This window comes from Pogoniulus pusillus, chromosome 18, assembly GCF_015220805.1.
Source record: "Pogoniulus pusillus isolate bPogPus1 chromosome 18, bPogPus1.pri, whole genome shotgun sequence".
Taxonomy (NCBI): Eukaryota; Metazoa; Chordata; class Aves; order Piciformes; family Lybiidae; genus Pogoniulus; species Pogoniulus pusillus.
Window position 1 is genome coordinate 14,325,987 of NC_087281.1, and position 26,647 is coordinate 14,352,633.

At 41.3% G+C, this 26,647-nt stretch overlaps 2 protein-coding genes across 3 annotated transcripts in view; one reads left to right on the plus strand and one right to left on the minus strand.

Moving 5' to 3' along the window:
- Positions 1-3,120: 3,120 nt before the first annotated feature.
- On the minus strand, positions 3,121-11,406 carry ARV1 (ARV1 homolog, fatty acid homeostasis modulator). The gene is made up of 5 exons (XM_064158495.1): positions 11,130-11,406; positions 9,617-9,736; positions 8,134-8,287; positions 6,062-6,286; positions 3,121-4,504 (listed from the first exon to the last, which is right to left on the minus strand). The coding sequence occupies exons 1-5, from the start codon at positions 11,382-11,384 to the stop codon at positions 4,398-4,400; spliced, it is 861 nt and encodes a 286-aa protein (XP_064014565.1). The 5' UTR covers positions 11,385-11,406; the 3' UTR covers positions 3,121-4,397.
- Positions 11,407-11,483: 77 nt separating this feature from the next.
- TTC13 (tetratricopeptide repeat domain 13) overlaps positions 11,484-26,647 on the plus strand; it is a 41,914-nt gene continuing 26,750 nt past the window's right edge. The window contains exons 1-8 of one of the 2 annotated variants that reach the window (XM_064158496.1): positions 11,484-11,700; positions 15,714-15,808; positions 17,615-17,690; positions 19,268-19,338; positions 21,721-21,786; positions 22,889-22,981; positions 25,061-25,177; positions 26,503-26,613. In XM_064158496.1, the coding sequence (XP_064014566.1) occupies positions 11,484-11,700; positions 15,714-15,808; positions 17,615-17,690; positions 19,268-19,338; positions 21,721-21,786; positions 22,889-22,981; positions 25,061-25,177; positions 26,503-26,613 (846 nt within the window). The remainder of the gene's footprint in view (positions 11,701-15,713; positions 15,809-17,614; positions 17,691-19,267; positions 19,339-21,720; positions 21,787-22,888; positions 22,982-25,060; positions 25,178-26,502; positions 26,614-26,647) is intronic. The other variant, XM_064158497.1, reaches the window with a different exon arrangement.

Here is a 26,647-nt window from a genome sequence, read left to right on the forward strand (position 1 = left end):
CAAATGTAGGACTGTTCTGGGCTTTCAGTGTCTTCTTCTCATAGAGACTAAAACAACTGTTTACTGTGCTTTTCGTGCAAATGTGTACGGACAGAATACGTCCGTCAGTATTAGAGATGCCAAGCACAGCTCACTATTGCTGCAGGCATTAATGTGTCAGAGCATCTGCTTGACAGTGTGCCCACTATGGAAATCACACAGGAACAACTTCTCAGTTCACCATGCCCCTTCTCTCACTTTCTGAATTAAATGCTTTTGTTTGTGGGCTGTGATCGTATTTTTGTTTCACTTTAACTGTATGTAACCCAGTGTGTAACTCCTTTAAAAAAGCATGTAGTAGATCTGAAGAGGTACAAGCTACCTTACTGATTGAAAAGTCTTAAATGCTCTGTCATCCAAGAAATCTAATGGATTCTCATGTTGCTGGCTTAGCAAGGATGTTGCAGGGGATAGCAGGGATTTAGAAACATGCAACCTGAAGAACAAAAGTAGAGGACACAAAATTACTAAGATCAAGCCACTGTACACTACGGATTCCTCAAGTGAAACCTTCCATTTTCACAAAATTGTATTGCTTGAACAAATGGCTGAAAAACAACAGAGTATTAAACTGTGACTGCATGCAGCTAACAAGTCCGGTGATTTAGGAAGGGCAGCTAAGCTTTGGCCTCTCAGAGCCAGAATCTTTGCCTATCAGTGAGAACATCTGTCAACAGAGACCATCCAGCATAACAGCTGGAGGAAGGACCAAATGACCTCTGAATTCACTTCCAGCCCAAGTCGATTCTGTGAAAACAGAACTGTTTTCCTATCCATGGTATCAGAGGCAGCTGCTAGCTCAGGACCAAGAGCTGAGCCTTCAGGAGCAGTTCATAGAATAGACTCATAGAATCAACCAGGTTGGAAAAGACCTCCAAGATCATCCAGTCCAACCTATCACCCAGCCCTGTCCAATCAACCAGACCACAGAATCATAGAATCAACCAGGCTGGAAGAGACCTTCAAGATCATCCAGTCCAACCTATCACCCAGCTCTGTCCAATCAACTAGACCACAGCACTAAGTGCCTCATCCAGTCTTTTCTTGAACATCTCCAGGGGCGGCGACTCCACCACCTCCCTTCTTCCTCCAAATTCGAACTGCAGCAACCTTAGTTTCAAATTAATTCAGCAGCAAAACTCCTATTTATTTTTATCAGCAGAGGACCGCACTCATCATGCCTTTTGCCACGTGAGATTTCTCAGGGCTCAGTGAGACTACTCAGAACAACCCCAGCTTGCAAGGCTGTTTATGTCTTAAACAAAGAGACGCTGTGCTAAAATACTTTGCATTTTACAGCTTTCACAGTGCATATATTGAATTGACCTTGATACGAAGTCACCAAAACAAATATTTTGTGACATCAGCTTAACATTTCGACAAATTGAAAATAAATGTTGATTTTAAAGAGCTTAAATTTTATTTTGTAAAAATCAGAAAGGATAGGCACTCACGTTCCTTCCAGTTTTGCAAACGAGTGCTTTACCTTTTAACTCCAGATGGCACTGTGGTGCTTAGCACTAACGAGCTCAGGGAAAGCTGGGTTGCAAAAGCCACCCAAGCTCCTGAAAACAACGGATTCCTTGTTTTATGAGAAATAGCTGCTATTAGTTTTCCAGTGTAGATGTCCTATTTTACTTTCAGTACGCTGAAGACTGGGCTAACATTTTATATGCCTAAGATATTACTTGGTGTGGAAGAAAGGACTCACTTGTTGGCACTTGCATAGAATCAGCCAGGTTGGGAGAGACATCCAAGATCATCCAGGCCAACCTAGCACCCAGCCCTATCCAGTCAACTAGACCATGGCACTAAGTGCCTCATCCAGTCTCCTCTTCAACACCTCCAGGCACGGAGACTCCACCACCTCCCTGGGCAGCCCATTCCAATGCCAATCACTCTCTCTGCCAACAACTTCCTCCTAACATCCAGCCTAGACCTCCCCCACCACAACTTGAGACTGTGTCCATCTTGTTCTGTTGCTGGTTGCCTGGCAGAAGAGACCAACCCCCACCTGGCTACAGCCTCCCTTCAGGTAGTTGTAGACAGCAATGAGGTCCGCCCTGAGCCTCCTCTTCTCCAGGCTGCACACCCCCAGCTCCCTCAGCCTCTCCTCACAGGGCTGTGTTCCAGGCCTCTCACCAGCCTTGCTGCCCTTCTCTGGACACATTCCAGTATCTCAACATCTCTCTTAAGTTGAGGAGCCCAGAACTGGACACAGCACTCAAGGTGTGGCCTGCACAGTGCTGAGTACAGGGGAAGAATAACCTCCCTTGTCCTACTGGCCACACTGGTCCTGATCCAGGCCAGGATGCCATTGGCTCTCCTGGCCACCTGGGCACACTGCTGGCTCATGTTCAGCTATCTACCAGTACCCCCAGCTCCCTCTCTGCCTGGCTGCTCTCAGCCACTCTGTCCCCAGCCTGTAGTGCTGCTTGGGGTTGTTGTGGCCGAAGTGTAGAACTCTGCACTTGGCATTCTTAAATCTCATCCCATTGGCTGCTGCCCACCCATCCAACCTGTCAAGGTCCCTCTGCAGGGATGTGAGGTCAATGGGGGTAGCAGCCCTTGCTTACACCAGCAAAACCTAACACAGTGCACACTACTGTAGAGTAGAGAAGCTCCCTTTTTACACAGCTCTTCCCATTCACAGTGACAAATTATATCTCTGTACGCTTGTTAATTCTGCTGTTAGAATTGTATTTCAAGGATGGGGTACAAACCTCCAGTGTAATGAGGTTATCAATAACTTTTCTATGGAAACTCATAGATTTCTCTGTTTGGAAGATATCCTTTACCATTTCATGTTACCACTTAGACTATTACAAAAACATCTACAATAAATAATATTCTTCCTTCAGTCATTCTGCTTTGCATTTCATCTAATAGAATTCTGGGTTTTGGTCCACAGGGCTACAGATTTTCTGTAGGCCATGATATCCCTTTTGATTCGAAGCAAAACTCAGTCTATATGGATTCATTTGCAGGCTGCTACATTTTAACCCAGGTAATTCCTTTCCCACAAGTTAATGAAGCAACTGAAGACACAGGGAAAGGACAAGCTATTTGTCATACACCATCTATCACAGAAGACTATTTTATTACAAGGAGTTTATGAAAGAGGAGTAACTCAAGACCAAAAAGAGTAAGAGCAAGAGAGATGACTGTTCTAAACAGGCAGGCCCTTAAACAGTCTTTTTCAGAGCCCTTTTCCAAAGGCATCAGAAATGCACACTTAACCTGCCACCACACACAGAGGGCATTCTTAAGTTCCTCCTAGATCTATGAAATATCATTGGGTTTTTTATGTTAGTTCTGGCAAATGAGTAGCCATGAAACCACACAAGGCAGAGTGCCCTACGTTGCTATACAGTAATGATGGCTCTGAAGACTGAAAATCTGCATAACATCTGCTTTCATTCTGCAGCTCCATAGATCTCAATTGTCTTCTCCATCCTCAAAGCTGCATAAGCACAATGGTGGCTTCTAATAGCACTGCAGAGTATGTGACTGATATATTACTGGCATGTGACACAACAGAAAAGTATTGCTTCTTTTTAGTCCATTCACAGGATCACAGGATGTTAGGGGTTGGAAGGGACCCAAGGAGATAATCAAGTCCAAACCCCCTGCCAGAGCAGGACAATACTATCTAACACAGATCACAGAGGAACACATCATGACAGGCCTTAGAAGTCTCTACAGAAGGAGAGCCCACAACCTTTTCAGTTTTCAGGACAAAGCAGCATTTATGACATCACATAAAATTCCATCCCAGTTAAAACTACTTTCTAGAGATTACTCTGGAACTTAGGTATTTTATTACTTTTGATTGCCACATCAACATTCTGGAGACTGCAACTTAGTTTCCCATTGTAGTTTTACTAGAGAAAAGGCAGCCAGGGTAAGTTGTTTGCACATACTTCTGTCTGAAAAATCTGTTTTATGAGGAAATATCAAACTTGGCTTTTACATTCTTCTACTGACTTCTTCCTCCTCTTTCTGCAAGAACGTGGTGATTGGTAGCAGTGCTGAACTTTTTCAGTGTATCTTTTCTTTTTTTGGTATAGCCATGGCTATGTTGCAGATTTACAAAGCCATTAGGATAGTAACGAATTCATACTTTTAAACTAGAAAATAAACAACCTAAGGCTGAAGTTTTATGGCTTACCATGGTAAACACCCAAACTTCTGAAGTTTCTCATTTTAACTCACCCTAAAAAAGTCCATTCATCAATAATGTAAGATGTTTTTACCTATGACCTTCTTTATCACTATGCCTTTGAAGCCTGCTGGCAGGGATCATTCTTAGAAAGCGATCATGTATGTTGGTATTTCTTCATATCTGCACTAACATTTCAAACATCCCATCCCATTTTCTGGAAGAAACAGATGGCTCCATTTTCCAAAACTAATCCAAAGAAGATTGCCATCCAAGGGAGCATTCGGCTCAAGTTCAATGTAACTGCAAAAGAAAAGAGAATGGATTTATCATTTACCATTTAAGAAGATAACAGAAACCACGTGAGAATTTATATGTGCAAGAAATCACACAGTCTGTTAAAAGTGCATTCCAAAGCCATGCAGAGAATTAAAATGGATTTTTCATTTTCCAGGCAGATAAAGAATTCTGGTTTATGTTTCAATGATTCGTGAGTTGTCTAAAATTCTCACTCATGGATCTGATGGATATGGTACAGCATATACAAAGAGATCACAGGATCACAGGATGTTAGGGGTTGGAAGTGACCCAAGGAGATCGAGTCCAACCCCCCCTGCCGGAGCAGGACAATCCTATCTAACACAGATCACAGAGGAACACATCCAGACAGGCCTTGAAAGGCTCCAGAGAAGGAGACTCCACAACCTCTCTGGGGAGCCTGTTCCAGTGCTCTGTGACCCTTACAGTAAAGAAGTTGCCCCTTGTGTTGAGGCGCAACCTCCTGTGCTGCAACTTACACCCATTGCTCCTTGTCCTATCACAGGGAGCAAGTGAGCAGAGCCTGTCCCCCCACTCCTGGCCAACCCTCACATACTTATAAACATTTATCAAATCCCCTCTAAGTCTTCTCTTTTCCAGACTAAAAGGCTCCAAGTCCCTCAGCCTCTCCTCATAAGCCCCAGTTCCCTCATCATCCTCATAGCCCTCCGCTGGACCCTCTCCACCAGATCCCTGTCCCTGTTAAATTGGGGAGCCCACAACTGAACACAGTATTCAAGATGGGGTCTCACCAGGGCAGAGTAGAGGGGGAGGAGAACCTCCCTTGATCTGCTGAACACACTCTTTCTAATACACCCCAGGATCCCATTGGCCTTCTTGGCCACAAGGGCACATTACTGTCCCATGGTTAACTTGTTATCCACCAGGACCTCCAGGTCCCTCTCCACAGGGCTGCTTTCCAGCAGATCACCTCCTAGCCTGTACAGGTGCAGTTTATTATTCCTCCCCAGGTGCAGGACTCTGCACTTGTCCTTGTTGAACTTCACCTGCTTCCTCTGTGCCCAGCAATCCAGTCTGTCCAGGTCTCTCTGGATGGCTGCACAGCCTTCAGCTGTCTCAGCCAAGCCTCCCAGTTTGGTGTCATCAGCAAACTTGCTGAGCAGACTCTCTGTGCCCTCATCGATGTCATTGATGAAGATGTTGAACAGGACTGGACCCAGCACTGATCCCTAGGAGAACACCACTGGTCACAGCTCTCCAGATGGATGTGGCACCACTGATCACCACTCTCTGAAGTCTGTCTTTTAACCAGCTCCTAATCCACCTCACTGTCTGCTCTTCCATCCCACACTTGAGAGGGATGGTGAGATAAGAGGTGCTTTTCCTTTTATTCATGAAGTGGTTTGTTTTATTCACTTTCTATTAGTCTAAATAACACAATTTTAAGACAGAGCTATTTCTGGCATATATCTGATAACAATAAAAAAATACAGCAACGATAATAATGATTTCTATTAATCACTGCATTCTCTCACAAACATTTTATACAAGTAGTCTAGTTATGAAAAAGCAAAAACATACCTCTAATTGCCTGAGAATTTGATATCAAGACAAAAACTTTTATAAATGCAAGGCACAAAGGCGTGTAGTCATGTTCCCAAATGACAGCTGGAATTAGCAAAAGCTTTCCATAGCTGGATAACAGCAGTGCTTTGAGAAGTAAAATGAAGTCAGACTTTGTCTTCAGCATCTCAGGTCTCATCCACCACAAGGTAATAAAAATACCAACCAAAAATGAAGTTTGTTCTAAGAAGAAATAAGAAGAGTTGGAAAAAGTGAATCAAATGCCAAAATCAAGGGGTTTTTGGACGACTTTCAGTGAAATGGCATGTTCCAAATGCAGCCAAGCCACTGTTGTTTAAAGAGATAAATAAATATGAACATGGTCTCCGTCTCCTGTGATCTTTTTAATAGGCAAATACTATCATTACTTAAAGTAATTCACTATCATGACATTCAGATAACTCTATCACAGAATTCTCTGCAGGACTGCCATAATATCTAGCACCATACAGCACAGTAAGTTTAGTGTTAAGAACCTCTTTATTTTTCCTTTTTAACAAAAGAGGGTTTTGTCAACTGTCTGCTAGCCTGTAAAACAAGATCAATGCTTGTCCTCCTTGAAAAGGTCACCATCAATGAACACTTCTCATCCAGAATGAGAAAGAACATTAAGGTGAAAACATCATTTAGCTAATTGACATTTTTTGACACTGCATCCTGTGTAACACTGGAATTAATGTGGATGCTAAAGCAACTCTCACAAATGTAATAGATTAATTACTACGGAAGAATGAATTCAAAAGTTTTTACTGCCAGCCCCTGACATTCTATGATTCTGTGTTATGAAAATGTGCTAAGAGTAACATAAGGCAATAAACGGCTTAAGTTAATCTCTGAATGTCTAAGAGAAATACTACTTTTAGTCTGTGGGTTTGATTTAAATGCTATTACCAGAAAAAGTACGAGAATAAAAGATCAACCAGAATAAAAACCCCAAAACTCTTCCCTGGTCTTAGATCATAGAATCATAGAAGCAACCAGGTTGGAAGAGACCTCCAAGATCATCCACTCCAACTTAGCACCCAGCCGTGTACAATCAACTAGACCATGGCACTAAGTGCCTCAGCCAGGCTTTTCTTCAACACCTCCAGGCACGGAGACTCCACCACCTCCCTGGGCAGCCCATTCCAATGCCAATCACTCTCTCTGCCAACAACTTCCTCCTAACATCCAGCCTAGACCTCCCCCACCACAACTTGAAACTGTGTCCCCTTGTTCTGTTGCTGGTTGCCTGGCAGAAGAAACCAACCCTCACCTGGCTACAGCCTCCCTTCAGGTAGTTGTAGACAGCAATGAGGTCAGCCCTGAGCCTCCTCTTCTCCAGGCTGCACACCCCCAGCTCCCTCAGCCTCTCCTCACAGGGCTGTGTTCCAGGCCTCTCACCAGCCTTGCTGCCCTTCTCTGGACACATTCCAGTATCTCAACATCTCTCTTAAGTTGAGGAGCCCAGAACTGGACACAGCACTCAAGGTGTGGCCTGCACAGTGCTGAGTACAGGGGAAGAATAACCTCCCTTGTCCTACTGGCCACACTGTTCCTGATGATGTAGATGTAGTCTTAGAACACAGAAGTATTTAGTCTTTACTAGTGATGACACTGTTCTGTGTTTTTTGTATTCATTACAATTCCCAAAAAAACCCAGATATGGCTTTTCCCAATTATTGTTTACTTCTGCTAAGATAATCCATAATGTTGTATCACCTTAATGAATAAAAAAACTTTAAGTCAACATGAAATACAGAAAAAAGTTGAGCTCTACATTATCTTTCAAACTACATAAATTGAATCAGACAAAGATTTCTGAATATCAGCAATTTGTAGTGTTTTGGCACCTAACGTTGATGGTATCAGTCTGAATTGTAGTCAGGACCAAAATATATATTTAGATTAAATGAAAGCAAATTAGAGAGTATGTGCTTAATTATTTAATCCACTGTATCCACTTCTGCAGTATGGGCTTGTTGAAAGACTCATTAAATTATTCAATGCTTAAAGAGTAGATAGTGACATGAAGTAATAATCAATCTTACCTAAAGAAGCTATACCAAACATTCTATAAAAATCCCACTCCTTGGCATATCTGATTAAGTCATCAGGATCTGTATTTTGGCTTGAATCCTGTAGCTGCAACCACCTGAGATATGCTTCACAGAGCAAGCAAAATATGTAGAGCTTCCCATGAATCTGGTAAATGAAAGAACAAAAGCATTAGTAATAAATCACCATAAATCATAGAATCATAGAATCAACTTGTGAGATCTACAAATCACCTTACTGAGGAAGCTACCATAGACTAGTTGGACAAAATAAATCATAGAATTGACCAGGTTGGAAGAAACCTCCAAGATCATCCAGGCCAACCTAGCACCCAGCCCTATCCAATCAACTAGACCATGGCACTAAGTGCCTCAGCCAGGCTTTTCTTCAACACCTCCAGGGACGGTGACTAAGCATTAGTATGAAATGGGTATTTGAAATATATTTCAACATCTCTACACAAACAATCACTGTATGTTTATTGGTTTTGTTCAGAAATACAAGCAAATTACTTCGGTTGAGCAAAAAGATTAGCAAATTTCCACAGATGGAAGAGTTCTTCCAGAAGTCTCACAGAAGACATCATAATCAGTCTCCAGAAGCACTGAATTAATTAAAAATCTTTAGTCAGATTTATACTTGGAGGACAAGGCAAGTATATTTATCTACACTGCTTAACCTGGACTAGCTAAGAGGCATCAAGATGACCACAGCCTACGCTTAAAGCTTGGGTTGTGTGCTCTACATTAGCCCCACCCTTCTGAGATATCAGTCTTTAAAGTAAAAATATGCAGTTTCTGTCAAAAAAAGCCTGGATGAAGCACTTAGTGCCACTGTTTAGTTGACTGGACAGGGCTGAGTGATGGGTTGGACTGGATGATCTTGGAGGTCTCTTCCAACCTGGTTGATTCTATGATTCTATGATCTCTACACTCCAGCATGTCCAGCATAACTAAGCTAACCTTGTAACTCTTCATGAACACTTCATATGAAAGCCATTATTATTTGGCTATATTTTTGAGGGCATTGTTAATTCCTGAGGAAGAAACTCATGAGAAATTAGTACAGTAGATTTAATTGGCCCAGTATTGTCAATATGGTATGTTGTACTACTACAGCTCATTCCAGAATTAATTGTTTCCAACATAAATGTACTTTGGAAATTACATCTTTCTCTTCCAATGATAAAGGGTGTAGGAAACTGCATGAACAGTTCCTTCTCTTTAATATGTAAGATGACTGCTGTATTTGCTACTATTGGGGCATCACTACTGTGGAGGCAGTAATTTTCTTAGTAACAGCAGGAGTTTGAGATGTCATGTGTATTCATGATGTAACTGCTTTGGTTTGCTGGAACCTGGGAAAGGGCAGGAAAAGAACAGTCTCTAAAATTTTACAACCATTAAATTCACCTTACCAAATCTAAATATACCTTTAACAAAAAAAAATTCTCAAGGCAGGGACACAGCAACTTACATTTATCTTTGTATTGAAAAGAATGTGCCTGTATGCTTGTGCTTTACATAGGACAGCATTAATCAAGATGATAACAGGATCATACTCAATGTATTTGTCCACAGGTTTCTGGCACGATTTCTGAAAGTTAGAAAATAACAAGAATTAGGAAGGAAAAAAACAAACAAACAAAACCAAAGAGAAAAAAACAACTAATCCTCCAAAAAAGTTCCTTTGATCTTAGCACAACTGTGTAAATCCAAGCTAGCACTTCAGTTCTTATTATTCTTTCCTTAATCTTCAGTTTCAGTAGTTTTTAATCCATCCAGAAATTGACCCTACAGCGAACACAGACTTCCCTTACAAAACATAAAGACACATGACAGCTTTTTAGGGGCATCTAATTAACAAAGATAATACACTAACAAAAATTGGTTTTAGTTATAATTTTGTGCCCTGCAGATGCAAAAAACAAACTATTTTCCCAAGAATCAAGATATGCACCAGTATCTTGTCAAAGGTAAACTGATCACAGCTCATCTAGTGGGTATTTTGGGAGGGTTTTTGGTATTTTTTGGAAAAAAAAAAGAAAAAAGAAAAAAGAAAAAATCTTCTATCAGTTCCTTCTTTTCAGAAATGCTTTATCATAGAATCAACTAGGTTGGAAGAGACCTCCAAGATCATCCAGTCCAACCTAGCACCCAGCTCTAGACAATCAACTAGACCATGGCACTAAGTGCCTCAGCCAGGCTTTTCTTGAGCACCTCCAGGCATAGTGACTCCACCACCTCCCTGGGCAGCCCATTCCAATGCCAATCACTCTCTCTGGGAAGAATTTCCTCCTAACATCCAGCTGAGACCTCCCCCAGCACAACTTCAAACTGTCCCCTTGTTCTGTTGCTGGTTGCCTGGCAGAAGAGACCAACCCCCACCTGGCTACAGCAATCCCTTCAGGTTTGTGTTGTAGACAGCAATGAGGTCATCCACGGTAACAAAATCATGACATAATTGAAATAGTTGAACATATTGCTTAAAAGGTAAATGTTTTGGGTTTGGTTGGCACACAGCCCAGAGCATGCTGGTGCACTTTGTAAAGAACAACCACTGCAGCTGGCCAAGCTTTACAGGAGTTTGTGCATGTGTACTGAACGATCACCATGTCAAAACATGACGCTTAGGTCCAACGGTTTCCCAACTGCACTTAAATTGTCTAACCACAGATCTCTGCTCGGAGTTGTCTTTCAGTGAGTACTGCCGCGGGCCCATCGTAAAACACTGTACGGGAACGCAAAGGCCAGCTGGGACTGTGCTACCATACAGCTGCCCTCGCAGGATCAGAGCAACTGGCGGCGGAAAGCACAGCAGGCGGGAAACTTGCACTTGGGCCAGAGAAAAGCGCGGCAAGCAGCGGCAGTTTCCGCCGAGTCCGCCGGCACCGAGGCGCTAGCGTGCAAGCAGCTGACTTCAAGCCTCCTGTTTGGACCTATCCCCTCTGCCCTCCCTCACCCACTGCCCGGCCGCCGGCCCGACTCACGCAGATGGAGATACGGAGCACCCCGCGCTGGTAGTCCCTGTACAGCTCCGCCGCTTCTCTGCTGCACTCGATGCAGCGATAGGCGCCCAGCGTTGCCATGGCCTGCCGGAGCACGCCCCGGCCTGTCAGCGCCTCAAGCCGCCTCAGTTCCGCGTTCAGGGACGAAGCCGGGCAGGCGCCGCACCCCGGTGCGCTCTGGGAGCTGTGGTTTGCTGCTGCCGCTCTCGGCAGGGCTGCGCCGAAGCGAAACTCCATGTCCCAGGGGGCAGCGCGGCGGCGCCCCCCCTCCCCCGCCGGGCCTGTGGGAGGGGCTGGGGGTGCCCTCTGTCCCTGGCCAAGAGGGCAGCGGTGCGCATGCGCCCTGGGAAGATGGCACCTGCCGGCGGCGCCGTGGCCGTGAGGGGGCTGTGGGTGCCACTGGCCGTCCTGGCCTTGGTCTGCGCCGCGCTTGCTTTGACTGAGCAGTACCCGGCCTTGTCCCTGCTAAAGCAGGAACTGCACCAGCGACAGGTTCCGGCGGGGGGCTGTGCCTCGGCCGGAGAGTGGGCAGAGCAGTACTCATCAGAGTGCGGTAAGTCGGGGGCGTTGCCAGGGTGACTGTCCCCCAGACCTAGGGCGAGGAGGGTGTTAGCCCGGCGGCGCCGCGTATCGTGACCGGCCGTGCGGAGCATCGACGCCGGGGCTGGGGCGTGAGACCGCTGGGGCGGGCGCCCCTTCAGCAGCAAAGTCCTGTGGAGGACTGCTCGAGCAGAAGAGGAAAGTGGGGCCGGGCCTCGCTTCCCAGTGAGGAGCCGCGAGTGGCCGAGGAGCGCCAGCCCGGGGCGGTGCGGGGTTCTGGCGGCGGGAGGACGGGCTGTACACGTTGCTGCTGTTTAGCTGACTCATACTGAGGCATCTTCTGTGTAAGCTGCACCCGCGGGTAACGTGGTGCCGTTGTGTAGCCTGAAGCAGAGACTGCCGCTGTGGCAGTGAACGTGGGGAAAGCTCTTACCCCTCGACGGGTAAACCGCAGAGCCTATAGGGTCACGCAGGAGGATTTCTGTTGTCCCATTCGCCGACCTGCCAAGCTGCTGGACTCTGCGTGCTTTTTAATCCTTACACTCGGTAGTACACAAACATGCCAACGCCTTGTGCTCATGTTATGAGCCGAGTATGACTTGATTCATTTTCACCACAAGTTGTGCCAGGGGACGTATAGGTTGGATGTCAGGAGGAAGTTCTTCACAGAAAGAGTGACTGACATTGGAACAGGCTGCCCAGGGAGGTGGTGGAGTCGCCGTCCCTGGAGGTGTTCAAGAAGAGACTGGATGAGGCACTTAGTGCCGTGGTCTAGTTGACTGTATAGGGCTGGATGCTGGGTTGGAGTGGATGATCTTGGAGGTCTATTCCAACCTGGTTGATTCTATGATTTTATAATTGCAGGGATTTTGCTGGTGTACTGAATGTTTTTTATTTAATGAGTGCCAAGTTCAGGTAGCAGATCTTCTGGTCTTTTTCAAGTTAATTGATGGGTTGTAATACAGTCACAGTTCAAACTATTTTTATGTGCTTAAATGACAGGATCACAGGATGTTAGGGGTTGGAAGGGACCCAAGGAAATTGAGTCCAACCTCCCTGCCAGAGCAGGACAATACTATCTCTTTTCCAGACTGAAAACTCCCAAGTCTCTCAGTCTCTCCTCATAAGCCGTGCTCTCCAGTCCCCTAATCATCCTTCTAGCCCTCTGCTGGACCCTTTTCAGCAGATCCCTGTCCCTCTTAAACTGGAGAGCCCAAAACTGAATGCAGTATTCAAGGTGAAGTCTCACCAGGGCAGAGTAGAAGAGGAGAAGAATCTCCCTTAAGTATCTGCTGCATGAGGGTTATGTGGTTTAAGTAGTCTGTAAGGATCTTTTATCAGGAACATAGTGTGAATGTGCTATACAACTATGCCAGCCTCAATCACAGTGTATGTATAATATAGGTGAAAACAATTCTGTCAGTTCAATATAGACACTAAATTATTCATATGAGAATAACCAGTGATGTGTCATGTCTCCTTAGCTGTCCTGAGGTTGCCTTTTTTTCTTTTCTCCCCTTTTTTGTAAAGTCTGTGCTTGTGTCAACACCTGCTGTTGTTGCTAAGGGCAGTATAAAGCTAGTGTGATTGCAAATTTGCTAGAAATACCTTGTGATGAGTTTTCTGCATCAGTTTGATTTTTCTTTTTCCATCGGTGTGTATGCTTTTGTCTTCACAGCTTAAAATTCTTTGGTTAATTTTTACCTGTACCATCGGTGTTAGATAGGTATTTCACATCAACAGCTTTTTTTTTTGGGTGGCTGTAGTGGCTGAGAGCCATTGTATGTAAACACTAAATAAGAGTGAAAGTTCTCTCAAGTGTGCATTGCTTCAAATCATTCAAGTTTAAGCATAAAACACATAACATGAACATAAAAGTGTTGCAATAAAATCTGTATGCCATGCAAGTTAATAAATGGCAAATCATTTGATTATATCTCTTTGCAGTATCACAGTATCACCAAGGTTGGAAGAGACCTCATAGATCATCAAGTCCAACCTGTTACCACAGAGCTTAAGGCTAGACCATGGCACCAAGTGCCACGTCCAATCCTGCCTTCTGTTACTAGGACACAAATACTCATATTTGAAAGATTAGATTTTGATTTAATAATGGATGTTGTTTTAAAGAGACTGGTGTAAATGGGATTGGTGCAAGGAATTCTGCTTAAATCACCAGGTACCTCAGCTACTTTGCATACACTGATAAAAAGATAGCCCTTAATTACAGAAGAGCATACTTACCCTGAAATAGTTCACGCCTTGCTCTTTAAATCCTGTAGCTACATAAATTGCCATTTGAAACATTCCCTTAAGTCCTCACTTTTTGTTTTAGTATAGCTTTTCCAGAAGCTGAGAATATTGTTATCTCGTCTAGTTTCTCGTGTAGCCTACTGCAAGGTCCAGAGTAATTCTTCTGTTTGGTGTTTCTGCTTTTTCATAAAGTTATTAGGGAAGCAGTGTGGTACAGGCTTGACTGTATCTAACTTGCAAAGGTGGATCCATTCTTCTCCATGAGTACAGCAGTTTGTTGCCTGAAGAATTGAAAGATTTGATGGTCCTTTTCCCGCTATAACTTGTAACAGATAGGGTGTTCTTATTAACTGCCACTTCATTTAAAAACTCTGTCAATGAATTGTTGGTATTATGCAGAAAATTCTTCTGCTGTGCATTCACAAAACCTGTCTTGGTTCATGAAGTAAAAATAGCTCAGTGAGTCCACAGGAGTGGCTGTTAACTGTCACTGACTTATGAATACCAACACAGAACAAGTAATGTGTTGATAATGCTTGCCATAGCACAGGAGGGTTTGGCCAATGTGAAGAGCAAAGGGCTGTGTTGAAACCTGGCAATGATTCTTCTGGAAGCTATGGGTAGTGAGCCATTATTCTTTACAGGACCTCCTGATTTTAAACTTTGACCTTCTGCTTTTCACCACTCTTTCTTCTGTTGTAAAACCTCTCCCAGCTCAACTTAGTTCCAAGTTTCTATTTACAGGGAATTATTTTAGATGGTATTGTGACTTCTGTGTATTAGAAGACTCTGTTCTCTTAAAGCACTGTATTTGAGAAATGAGGAGTTAACTAACAGCAGCTCTCATGTAAGCAAAGTTTAAGAATAGCACTACCTTTAAAAATGAGTTAGAAATATGTTTTGATTACTGGCATTTCAAGCTTGACATTAAGCTTATATTTGCTAACATAAGGGAGATGGTAAAATTTGATGTTTCTGATGTGGAATCAAAGAGATAATACTGTTTGATTTTTATTGTTACTCTTGAAATATTTCAAAATAATAGGAGATTTAAGACCCAAATATTTAAAAGCTAACAATTCTGTTCAGGTAACAGTTAAAGCACTATGTACGTGCAGTCACCTCTATAGTATATTGTTGGTACCTGCTTGTTTCATTTGTTAACCTTTTTCATCTGCTGTGCCAACGAGGCATGTTTGACTTTTTTATCAATTTGAATCAATCTTTTATAGTGGCCTTCTTTGTAGTATACCTGTGGTGACCTTTGTATATGTTCAATCAGTTATAGTTTACTATTTTGTCTGCTATTTACACTCTTTATACCTCTGTTTCCTGGACAGCAGCAGCAGATCTTGCCCTAGCTCTCTATGATCTATTCCATTCTTTGGAACTGGAATTACACTCTTGTCTTGGATTTGTTGGGTCAGAATACAGAATCATACTGCCAAATGGGGATACATGTATCCCAAATATTATTTGCTTCCAGCTTCCTTCCTTTTTATCCTTCCTCTCACTCCTTTTTTAGTGCTCTTTTTCCCTATGTATTTTTAGCCAAAAGCATAAACAAAAGTGGTGCTAAAACTAGTTATATAAAAGCAGTCACCTATTGCTTCCCTGGCTATGTGGTAGTAAGGCTGTGAGCAGAGACTTCTGCCCTGTGGGGTGCTCAGTGAAGAAGCTCTTCAGATGAACACGAGCAAGTGTGAGATGTGATAACAAAACATACCTGTAATACTTTGAGCTCCTAAAAGTATTTTCTGTCTTTCCCCCCAGATTCATCATTTTTGCACTTCCATGAATCGGACTGTGACATAGGAGGGTCTTCATCTTGTGAATCTGTGCTGTCTTTCAACACAGAAAAAATCGTGGTATGTATTAAGAATATAATGTACAAAACAAATTTTAATAGATTGTTGAAGTTGTAGATCCCTTTAGCTGCATGGCCAGTTAGAATAAAGTTCAAGCAGATAGCATCAGATTGAATTTATTAATCAGTAGGCATAAGCCCTTTAAAAGGCTTAAGTATGAATAATCTTGAGTTGCTTATGAATGTATGATTTTGTTGTGCTCCATCGTGAGTTTGTATGGCTGTCAGCAGTTTTTACTGATCAAAGCTGATACTTAACTGAAAGCTAATCAACTGGATTATTCTACTAACTTTTTATTTTCAGAGGTGCAGGGGCTATGGCTGCAAAAGGGAAAGATGTGTTAGTTTTTACTTGTGTTAACTGCCCAAGAAAGTGTACATGTACGAGTAACAACTTGCAATTGCTACAGAAATAACACTGTGCACAGATGATAAGAGTTGGAGGCTCCAGACCATATTTCACTATGTGTAATGCAGGCATGGTGTGTGGAGAGTGTTTTAGCAAAAGAAGAATACCTCTTGGTAGAGAGACTTCCAGAGCATTATTTTGAAATCGGCCTTTTCTTGCAATACTACTGTTAATCTATTGATTTTGAACAAATGTAACCTTCAGTCTACACCAGAAAACAGTTTTGGTGTTACTTCTTCAGTCCACTATAGTCATAGATATTAAAAATCTTTAAATAATTCCCATGTGAATATGCAAAGAAGCCTTGGAAATTTTGTGGAGGTTACTAGCTATGGGGACCGTGAAAGCAAAGTTCCAACTTGAAGTTATTTATTCAAAGGTGGAGGCTGGAAACCATTCTACTGCAAAACCACCAAGCCAATTATTTAGGTTGAATATTCTCTTTACACATTGCTTCATCAGATGTTCGTTAGATCTTCTGTCTAGCCTTGCTCTTTGTTGGTCATTGAAATGTATATATCATGGACACAAGTAATGAGGATAGGAAGGGGACAAAGTACAGTCCTCTCAGTAGAGGAAATGATCAATCAAATATACTATCTGAAGTTTACGGTCTTTGTCTTCTCAGAAATTAAAGATGTACATATGTGCTGAATCAAAAGAGAATTGTACAGTGAAAAGACCTATTAAATGAGCAGTTTTGTATTTTTGTAGCATAAACTACTCTGGTAGGCTTACAGCTTTCTGTGGAAACCACTTATGATAATGAACAGAGCAGAGTGGTTCTGTATTTCTGAGTGGTTGTCTTGGACAGTATTGTTTTCTGTAGATGTGCTACTTGGGGAATGGAAATGTTAGGCTATGACTGGCTGAACAAAGTCTGTAGCTGATAGTCATTATTAAAAGGACAGCCTTATTAATTTAGTGCAGCACTGTTAAGTTTAAACTTGTCTATTGCTGGAGTGCTATTTTTTTTCAGTGCTTCTTTTTCAGTCTTTTACTCCCCTGTAGTGTTATTACTTTTGCAAGAGAGAAAGGAATAATTAATGAGGTAAAGAGTATAAATTTTCATATGAAGTAGCATGTATCTTAAAGACTTCCAAACTTTCATGTTAAGCAGATATCATACAGAAAATCAGCCACTGGTCAAACGCTGATGATGCCCTTTCATCTGAAAGGTTTGGTTAGTCTTATGTTAGAGACAATAATAGCAGCACCAAACTGAAGGTAATTTATCTCCCTATAGAAGGCTAGGAATGACTTTGCTTTAAAGTAACAATCAAATTAGTCTTCACTTTTTGTTTTAAGGCATTGTCTTAAGTATGTGAGGGATGGGATTTCTATTAAATTCTTTGCTGTTGTTTGCTGAACATTTAAAACAGCTCTGATGTTTTACAGAGTCAAGCAAAGTTGCTTGCAGAGCAAAAACGGTTTCCATTTGCTACTGATAATGACAGCACAAATGAAGAATTGGGTAAGATGCCTTATATAAGGTTTGTGCACTGAGTGCTTTTGAAATAAACTGACTCCTTAGTGATGCATTAATTTTAAAGTCATTCTAATCAGGGCTGAGAGAGTGGTGGTGAATGGTGCCACATCCAGTTGGCCACCAGTCACTAGTGGTGTCAACCAGGGATCAGTGTTTGGCCCAGTCCTGTTTAATATTGTTCTGTTTAATATCTTCATTGATGATCTGGATGAGGGGATTGAGTCCACCATCAGTAAGTGTGCAGATGACACCAAGTTGGAAGCATGTGTTGATCTGTTAGAGGGTAGGTGGGCTCTGCAGAGGGACCTGGATAGATGGGTACAGTTCATTGCCATGAGTTTTAACAAGTCCAAGTGCCAGATTTTGCACTTTGGCCTCAACAACCCCGTGCAGCACTACAGGCTAGGGACAGAGTGACTGAAGAGCAACCAGGCAGAGACGGAACTGGGAGCACTGACTGACAGCTGACTGAACATGAGCCAGCAGTATGCCCAGGTGGCCAAGAAGGTCTGTGGCATCCTGGCTTGTATCAGGAACAGTGTGGCCACTATTCCTTCAGCAAGGAGTTAGTTGCAAGTGCTTCCCCAAACTGATATACTTTATAGGAAGCAGAGGCAGCAGAATGATTGTTGAGGGTGTATGTCTAGGAAAACAACTGACAGTTTTTTATCTAAGAGCAAAAGGAGACTTTACTCTTGAGTTGTCTAACAAAATTAAAACAAGTGAGGGTTTTTTTTTAAATTATGTAATTACTGCCTTCATGGATTTCTTGGGGTTTTGTGGGTGGTGTAGACAGCTTAGTCCAGAGTTAAGAACTGTGAGAGATTAATGCATGCTAAATGACACAATCTGAAGAGATTCAGCTGTCAGAACTAAACTTCAAACCTGCAAGCACAACCACAACTTCACAACTTGTGACTTGACTGTGTTCTCACATCTCGTGGAGACTACAGAGATACGCTTCTAAACCAGTGTTCTGTTTCATTTTCAAATGCTTGGTTTCTACTCCAGAATTGAGAGGGTAGGCAGAAACTTTAAATCTTTTCATAATTTTAACATGAGTTAAGATTCTGTAGTATTTCAGTTGAGGTTTTTCCAGATGATTCAAATGAATGAAAAACTTATTGTTAGCTAGTAAAGTTTGCAAGATGTGTATAAAGAAGTACAGTCAAATGTTCCTAATGAACTGTCAAAAAGAGTTATCCAGTGTTAGCCAACCTCACTTGCAACTGAGAAAGCATCTAGGGCCACTGAATGGGATTATGGTACCTTTTCTGGTCCTAAGTACTTTTGAAGCAAACATAGACCTTTTCCTGAACAACTTGTAATAGAGTAGAGGGGAAAATGCCAAAACACAACCTTCTGCCAATTCTGATGAGCACACTATGAACTGAATAATAATGAATGCTAGGTAATGGTTGAGGGAGGTCATTTCAGTGGCAGTTCAGAAGCCATTTGACTGCTTTAAACTTTGGTGAAATGTAAGAACTTACATTAAATGCAAACTGTAAAAATGTATATTTTTTTTTTCTGTTTTATTTACATTTGTAATTTTTTTGTAGCAATTGCATATGTGTTGATTGGCAATGGCTTGTATGATGAAGCCATACGACATTTTTCAACCATGCTGCAGGTAAGTTTTCTGTTTGGACCCTTAAAAATCACCTTAGTGAAACTATACATCAAAACATGTTTTACTGAAACAAAGATTCAATGAAGAGCTTCAATTAAAGTAATCATTCTATGAGAGTAATTATTACATGATTTGTTCCTTTTATTTTTTATCCATACAAACAATGTATGGATATAGAGTACACAGATACGCTCTTAAAAACTGAGATACTGAATCACCTGGTGACTATTTTTTTCTCTTTTGTAGGAGTAAACTTTTTGTGACACTTTGACACACATGGTTTAAAAAAAAAAGAATTTTCAGAAACCTGATGTGCAGAACTGATGCTCCTGTAGTTGTCCTTTTACTGAGTAGTCTGAGATACTTTATTTTTGTCAGTTGTTAGCATAGTGATGGTAACATCAGAAAAGAAGCCCTGACAGAAATAATTTCTCACTAATGGGAAGTACTACATTGCTTCTGATAAATGGCTTTGTATACTGGGGTCATTCTTCTTTTTCACTGGTATTTGGTGAATTTAATATATAAGTAAAATATAACTGTGATGGTTTGGGTGTTACCTGCCCTCCCCCACACTTTGTAAAATCACCCAGACTACACTCAGCCAGCTCTGGAAATTGAATGAAGCTTATTATTTACATCTTAGCAGAATATACAAGCAAGTATTTACAGTATATACAGTTATAGACAGAAATATACAATGTAAAAGGTAATACAGAAACACAACAGCCCTTCCAGAAACCTGAAACCCCAGGAGGGGCTCCTAACTGCCCCTTCACCTTCCCCCTACCCCTCTCAACCTTACCCCAATCCCAAGGAAAAATGGAGGTTTGGCCAGGGGGTCAGGAAGCAAAGTGGATTAGTCAAAGAAATGGCAGAGAGGGGTGAGGTTAGAGATGCAGTTCAGCCAGTTCCCCAGCAGAAGTGCTGAGTGTGTTATTTATGTTTTGATTCTTATTTTTATACATTTCAGCAAGCCTATGAGCGAAGTAGACATCACCACTGTTCTCCTTTCACCGCCTGTAATCTAGTCCTTCTCACCAAAACATTCTAGCTAGCTTCAAACTAGCACAATAACTAACATTTTAACTTTTTTTTTCCTGACCATTGAATTCAGAATCTTCTTCTGTGAAGTACAAGACAGCTACTTTTAATATGATAGTAGCAGTTTAAAACAGTTGAAACAGTTTAAAAGCTTCAACTAGAGCTGGCTTTTTTAATGTCTAAAAATCTGGGACTATATGGAAGTATGCACCTGCTGTTAGGACTAGACTCATTATAGTACATAAATGCAAGCTGAAAGAGGTATTGCAAATGCTAGCATATATATATATATAAAACTCAAATATCATATGGGCTGTGCTTAAGTGAAAAGTGTGACAATTTAATGGAATTGTTCTGGAGCATTTATCGGAGGACTAAAATGTTTGTAGAGTGTTTTGTTTTGACTTTAATTATATGCCTCAAATGCTGTAAAGTGCTTATGATTGTTTGCTCTCTCTTCCATCAGGCAATTTTAAATACATATGAAAGGAGAATTAAAACATTTGACAAAAGAAAACAGCCTTGCTTAGTCACTGTATTAAAAGTAGGGAAGTTACCTAAGTTGATGTTGGCAAGAGTAGACTTTGAATCAGCTCATGTGTGGCAAGCTGCCAGCATTGGTGTGCCTTGGTGTATCTGTTGTTTTGTCAGTGGAAGCATTTGTCTTTTGGCAGTTGTCCCAGTTAAATGAGACCAGGCCTATGGTACAGGCTTTTGTAGCTCGGCTATGTTGGTTGCAGTTGTGAAGACTAATTTCTGACTGATTTTCAGGGAAATTAACTGTACAGGCATTGTTGTGCCAAGAAAACCATTTTGCTGTTGTAGTTCTTAAAACTTGGACGGAAAACCATGGCTACAGTAAATAACATTGAACAAGAATGGGATAGTGATGCCACCACCTCCCACTGAAACAGATTGCCCAGGCAGGTGGTAGAATCATAGTCTCTGAAAGTGTTCAAGAAGCCTGTAGATGTGGCACTTAGGTACATGGTTTAATGGTTGTGATGGTCTTAGGTTGAGGGGTGGACTCAGAGATCTTAGAGGTCTTTGCCAACTGAAGCAATTCTGTGGTTTTAAAAAGTAGATTTGCTAGGTAAGATGTTGTGATGGTTTGGGTGTTCCCCCCCACACTTTGGAAATTGCCCAAACTAGACTCAGACAGCTCTGGAAATTTGAATGAAGCTTATATTTACAGCTTAGCAGAATATACAAGCAAATATTTACAGTATATACAGTTATATCCAGAAATATACAAGGTAAAAGGTAATACAGAAACACAACAGCCCTCCCAGAAACCTAACAAGCCACAACTGATGTTGGTATTTTTAATCTTAACAGGAAGAACCAGATCTGGTCAGTGCAATTTATGGACGAGGGATAGCATATGGAAAAAAAGGACTACATGTGAGTAGATCATTTAAATTAATATCTAAATTATTTGTATCCAAACTATAAGAAGGCCTGTAACAAGAGGTGTTAGCTTGATTAGAACCTGATAGCTACATCTGAGAGTAATTTTGCAGCCCTACTGTAGTGTGTTCATCCCTTGATAGGTTCTCTGTAACAGAGGGATGGATCATGCTGCTCAAACCACAGGTGTTTGGACACAGCATGTCCAGATCCTTTTTGTAATAGAGGCTCCGGAACTGGATGCAGTACTCCAGATGGAGTCTAACCATAGTGGAGTAGAGGAGGAGAATCACCTCCCTCCCCCTGCTGGCCACACTTCTCCTGATGCAGCCCAGGATCTGGTTGGCTTTCTGGGCTGCAAGTGCACACTGCTGGCTCATGTTGAGCTTCTCGTCCACCAGCACCCCAAGTCCCTCTCCTCAGGGCTGCTCTCCAGCCAGTCACTGCCGAGCCTTGATTTGTTCTTGCAGTTGCCTCCACCCAGATGCAAGACTTTGCACTTGGTCTTGTTGAGCCTCATGAGTTTGGCTTGTGCTCACCCCTCCGGCCTGTCCGGGTCCCTCTGAATGGCCAGACTGGTCCCAGGGCTGATCCCTGAGGGACTACACTTGTCACTGGCCTCCCCTTGGACACAGACCCACTGACAGCCACTCTTTGGGTGTGGCTATCAAGCCAGTTCTTTATCCATCTAGTGGTCCACTCATCACACCCATGTTTCACCAGCATCAGTTTTTCTCAGTTCAGTTTGATGCTGAACAGCTTCACTTCTAAAAAAAAAAAGTTTGCTCACTAAGCACAAGCAAAATTTCTTTGTCTTGACAAAAAAAAAAAAAGAAATCACTGCAATCTAGTACAGGACTTGCTATATAACCAGTGTGGATTTTTCACTGCCACTTGATTAACCCATCTTACAATTTGAGGACAACTGGGTTTGTTTTTTTTTTAGCTGTTTGTGGCATACAGTGTCTTAGTAACAGTGAAGAGCTTTTTGTGTAAACTGATACCCTTTCAAAAACTTAATGTAGCTGTCCTTTAGTCTTTGGAGTATATTACTCTAAGTATGCACATTTGTTTACCTTCTTTTTCTGTTTTTCAGGATATGAAAAATGCTGAACTTGCTCTGTTTGAGCTCAGTAGAGTGGTTAGCCTAGAACCAGATCATCCAGAAGTGTTTGAACAACGAGCAGAAGTGAGCTTTTCAAATCTTATTTTCAGTTTTGGAGAAGTTGCCTTTATACAGTGTTTTCAAGTGTTTATTCCCTGACTTAATGACTGAAGCTCTTACCCTGTTTTGCTGGGAACAGTCTTCCTTTCTTCTAAAATATGCATATTTGTTCTCAAACAGTGTAAATTGTGGAATGCTTATTTTTAAAATGAAACATACACCATATGACCTTACTATAGCTGATAGTATAGCATATGTTCTGTTGAAGTGGTTAGGTTTTGACATACTGTATAGCAAGATCATGTGTGGTTTGGGTTTTTTTAAATATAATGAGTCAAAATATCACTCAAACTTCACTGTTTGCACTTAGTGTCACCTTAGTAAATGTATTGTTAGGGCTAGTTGGTAAGATGCCAGACTTGTAAAGAATGAGGTTTTAATCAAGTGGGTTTTGGGTTTATATTCAGGCATTTATGTTCAGATACACAGAAGTTTTTCATTTTGAAAGTAGTGCTTTGTTTCACCAATTAAACCCAATTTCCTGTAATTTAAGAAGCTGCTCTGTAGACAAACTTGATGGTTTGGGTGTTAACCAACCACCCCCACTCTTGTGAAAATCACCCAGACTAGACTCAGCTGAGTTGGAAATTAGAATGAAGCTTTGTATTTACAGCTTAGCACAATGTACAAGCAGATATTTACAATATCTACAGCTACAGACAGAAATATATAAGTTAAAAAAGTAATACAGAAATATATAAGTTAAAAAAGTAATAATTTCACCAATTAAACCCAATTTCCTGTAATTTAAGAAGCTGCTCTGTAGACAAACTTGATGGTTTGGGTGTTAACCAACCACCCCCACTCTTGTGAAAATCACCCAGACTAGACTCAGCTGAGTTGGAAATTAGAATGAAGCTTTGTATTTACAGCTTAGCACAATGTACAAGCAGATATTTACAATATCTACAGCTATAGACAGAAATATATAAGTTAAAAAAGTAATACAGAAATATATAAGTTAAAAAAGTAATAATTTCACCAATTAAACCCAATTTCCTGTAATTTAAGAAGCTGCTCTGTAGACAAACTTGATGGTTTGGGTGTTAACCAACCACCCCCACTCTTGTGAAAATCACCCAGACTAGACTCAGCTGAGTTGGAAATTAGAATGAAGCTTTGTATTTACAGCTTAGCACAATGTACAAGCAGATATTTACAATATCTACAGCTATAGACAGAAATATATAAGTTAAAAAAGTAATACAGAAACACAACAGCCCTCCCAGAAACCAGAGTCCCCAGGAGGGGCTGCCAACCACCCTTCCGCCTCCTTTCCACCCCTCTACCTTTTCCCAGACTTTGCCTTATGTTCAAGGTGAGTTTGGAGAATCAGCCAAAGCAGGAAGCAGAGGGATTAGTTACCCAGTAAGTTAGAGACAAGTGCATGCAGCCAGAGCCAGAAAGAGCAACTGTGTTATCTAAATTTATGTTCTTGTTTTTATCCATCTCAGCAAGCCTATGAGTAAAGCAGACATCACCATTGTTTCCTTCTTACAGCCTATAATCTAATTCTTCTCACCAAAATATTCCAGCTAGCTTCAAACTAGCACAACAAATCGAAAGAATAAATATTTATTGAATTCAGCATACTGTGTAATAACTGCCATAATATAAAATTGCAATTCACAATTTTCTTGGTTTTAATATTGCTTTAATGCTTTTGTTAATCTTGATTTAAAACGCAAAAGACTTGGAAATAATTCAGGAAGGAGACCATTTTTCAGTGGGGGTTACATTCTGTCAAAAAAAGTTTATGAGAGTAGTTATATTTTCTGTTGATTGTGTTGAAATAACTTGGAAGACAGTATTTTACTTTGGGTGATACAGGGGAATGGTTTTGTATGCTGCAGGTTTTTTGGGAGAAAAAATAATTTAGGTTTTCCCTTGATAGGCTTAAAAACTGAGATTTGTAGTAGAACTTTCCAGTCTGTTCTAGCAAATAGGTTTGTGTTACAGCTGAGCATGGAAAAGAATAATCTTCATACTTCTTAAACAATGTTTTCAACCTGTTTCCTCTAAACTATGCTTTTATATTCTTAGATATTGTCCCCTCTAGGACGGATCAGTGAAGCATTATCAGATCTCACCAAAGCTATTCAGCTACAGCCATCAGCACGACTCTACAGGCACAGAGGTACTCTTTACTTCATATCTGAGGTTAGTAGATTTTTGGGCATCCTCTGGTTTTGGTTGTCTGGGTGATGTGGGTTTTTGTCACTTTGTTTGTGCCAATTGTTACTTCTGTTCAAGAGTTTATTTCTTAAATCTCTTAAACCAGCAGAAGCCCTGATTTTCCTATGGTTGAATTTTTGACAATCAGAGGTATTTCTTCAAGTATTCCATCTGCATATCTACTTTATGTAGAGAATCAGAATGCAAATACCTTGCAGGCACATTCTCAGATTGTTTTGGGTGCTTGAGGATAGACTTAATTTATAACCTACAGCTCCATATAAAGTAGTATTGTTGAATGGCAGACTGAAATGGAAAACCGTTTTGGTCAAGGCAGTAACTGCCATATACCCTGCAAAAAACAAATCCAGTCTGCACAACAAGCAAACATAAAGACCCTACCAAAAATGCTAACATTTTGTTTTGCTGTGTAGTAAGTGAATGTGGTTCTTGCACTTTAATGTGAAACAAATGACTTTATCTTTGAAGACTATGTGAATATTGAATCAGCTGATTTCCCACTTTAATCTTTTGATTTCAGTCACTTTCCAGCTTGTGATGGTTTTGGTGTTCCCTGCTCCCCCCTCCACTTTAGAAATCACCCAGACTAGACTCAGCCAGCTCTGGAAGTTGAATGAAGCTTATATTTACAGCTAGCACAATATACAACCAGATATTTACAGTATATACATACAGTTATATATAGAAATAGACAAGGTAAAAGGTAATACAGAAACACAACTCCCCTCCCAGAAACCTGAGTCCCCAGCAGGGGCTGTCAACCACCCCTTCACCTTCCCCCTACCCCTCTCAACCTCACCCCAGTCCCAAGGAAGAATGGAGGTTCAGCCAGAGGTTAAGAAGCAAAGTGGATTAGCCCAAAATGGAGGGTGAGGTTAGAGAGATGCAGTTCAGCCAGCAGCCCCAGCGTGGTTATCTAATGTTTTTGTTGCTTGTTCCTATACATCTCAGCAAGACTGTGAGCAAAGTAGACATCACCACTGTTTTCTTTTTGCAGCCTGTAATCTAGGTCTTCTCACCAAAACATTCTAGCCTGCTTCAAACTAGCACACAGATATTTTCCCACTTTGCTCTGTTTTACATTGCACTTGCTGTAAGAGTTGAAGTGTGTTGTTCATTCCTTATCCTTTAATAGTCTGACTGGCAATTGTCAATTCTCACAGATTAGCCCTGAGACTGAACTAATATATTAAACAAAATTCTGTAGTTAATTTTGAGGAAAATAATATATGTATTCTTCTGTATTTGTATGGTGCTTTCTCTAATACTTAAAATCTGCTTTATCACAGGATTACGCAACAGCCCATGAAGATTTTCAGCGCTCATTGGAGCTGAACAAAAATCAGCCTATAGCTATGCTTTATAAAGGCTTAACCTTTTTTCACAGAGGACTTTTGAAGGTAAAGCTGCATTTAATAATAGTTTATCTAGAGC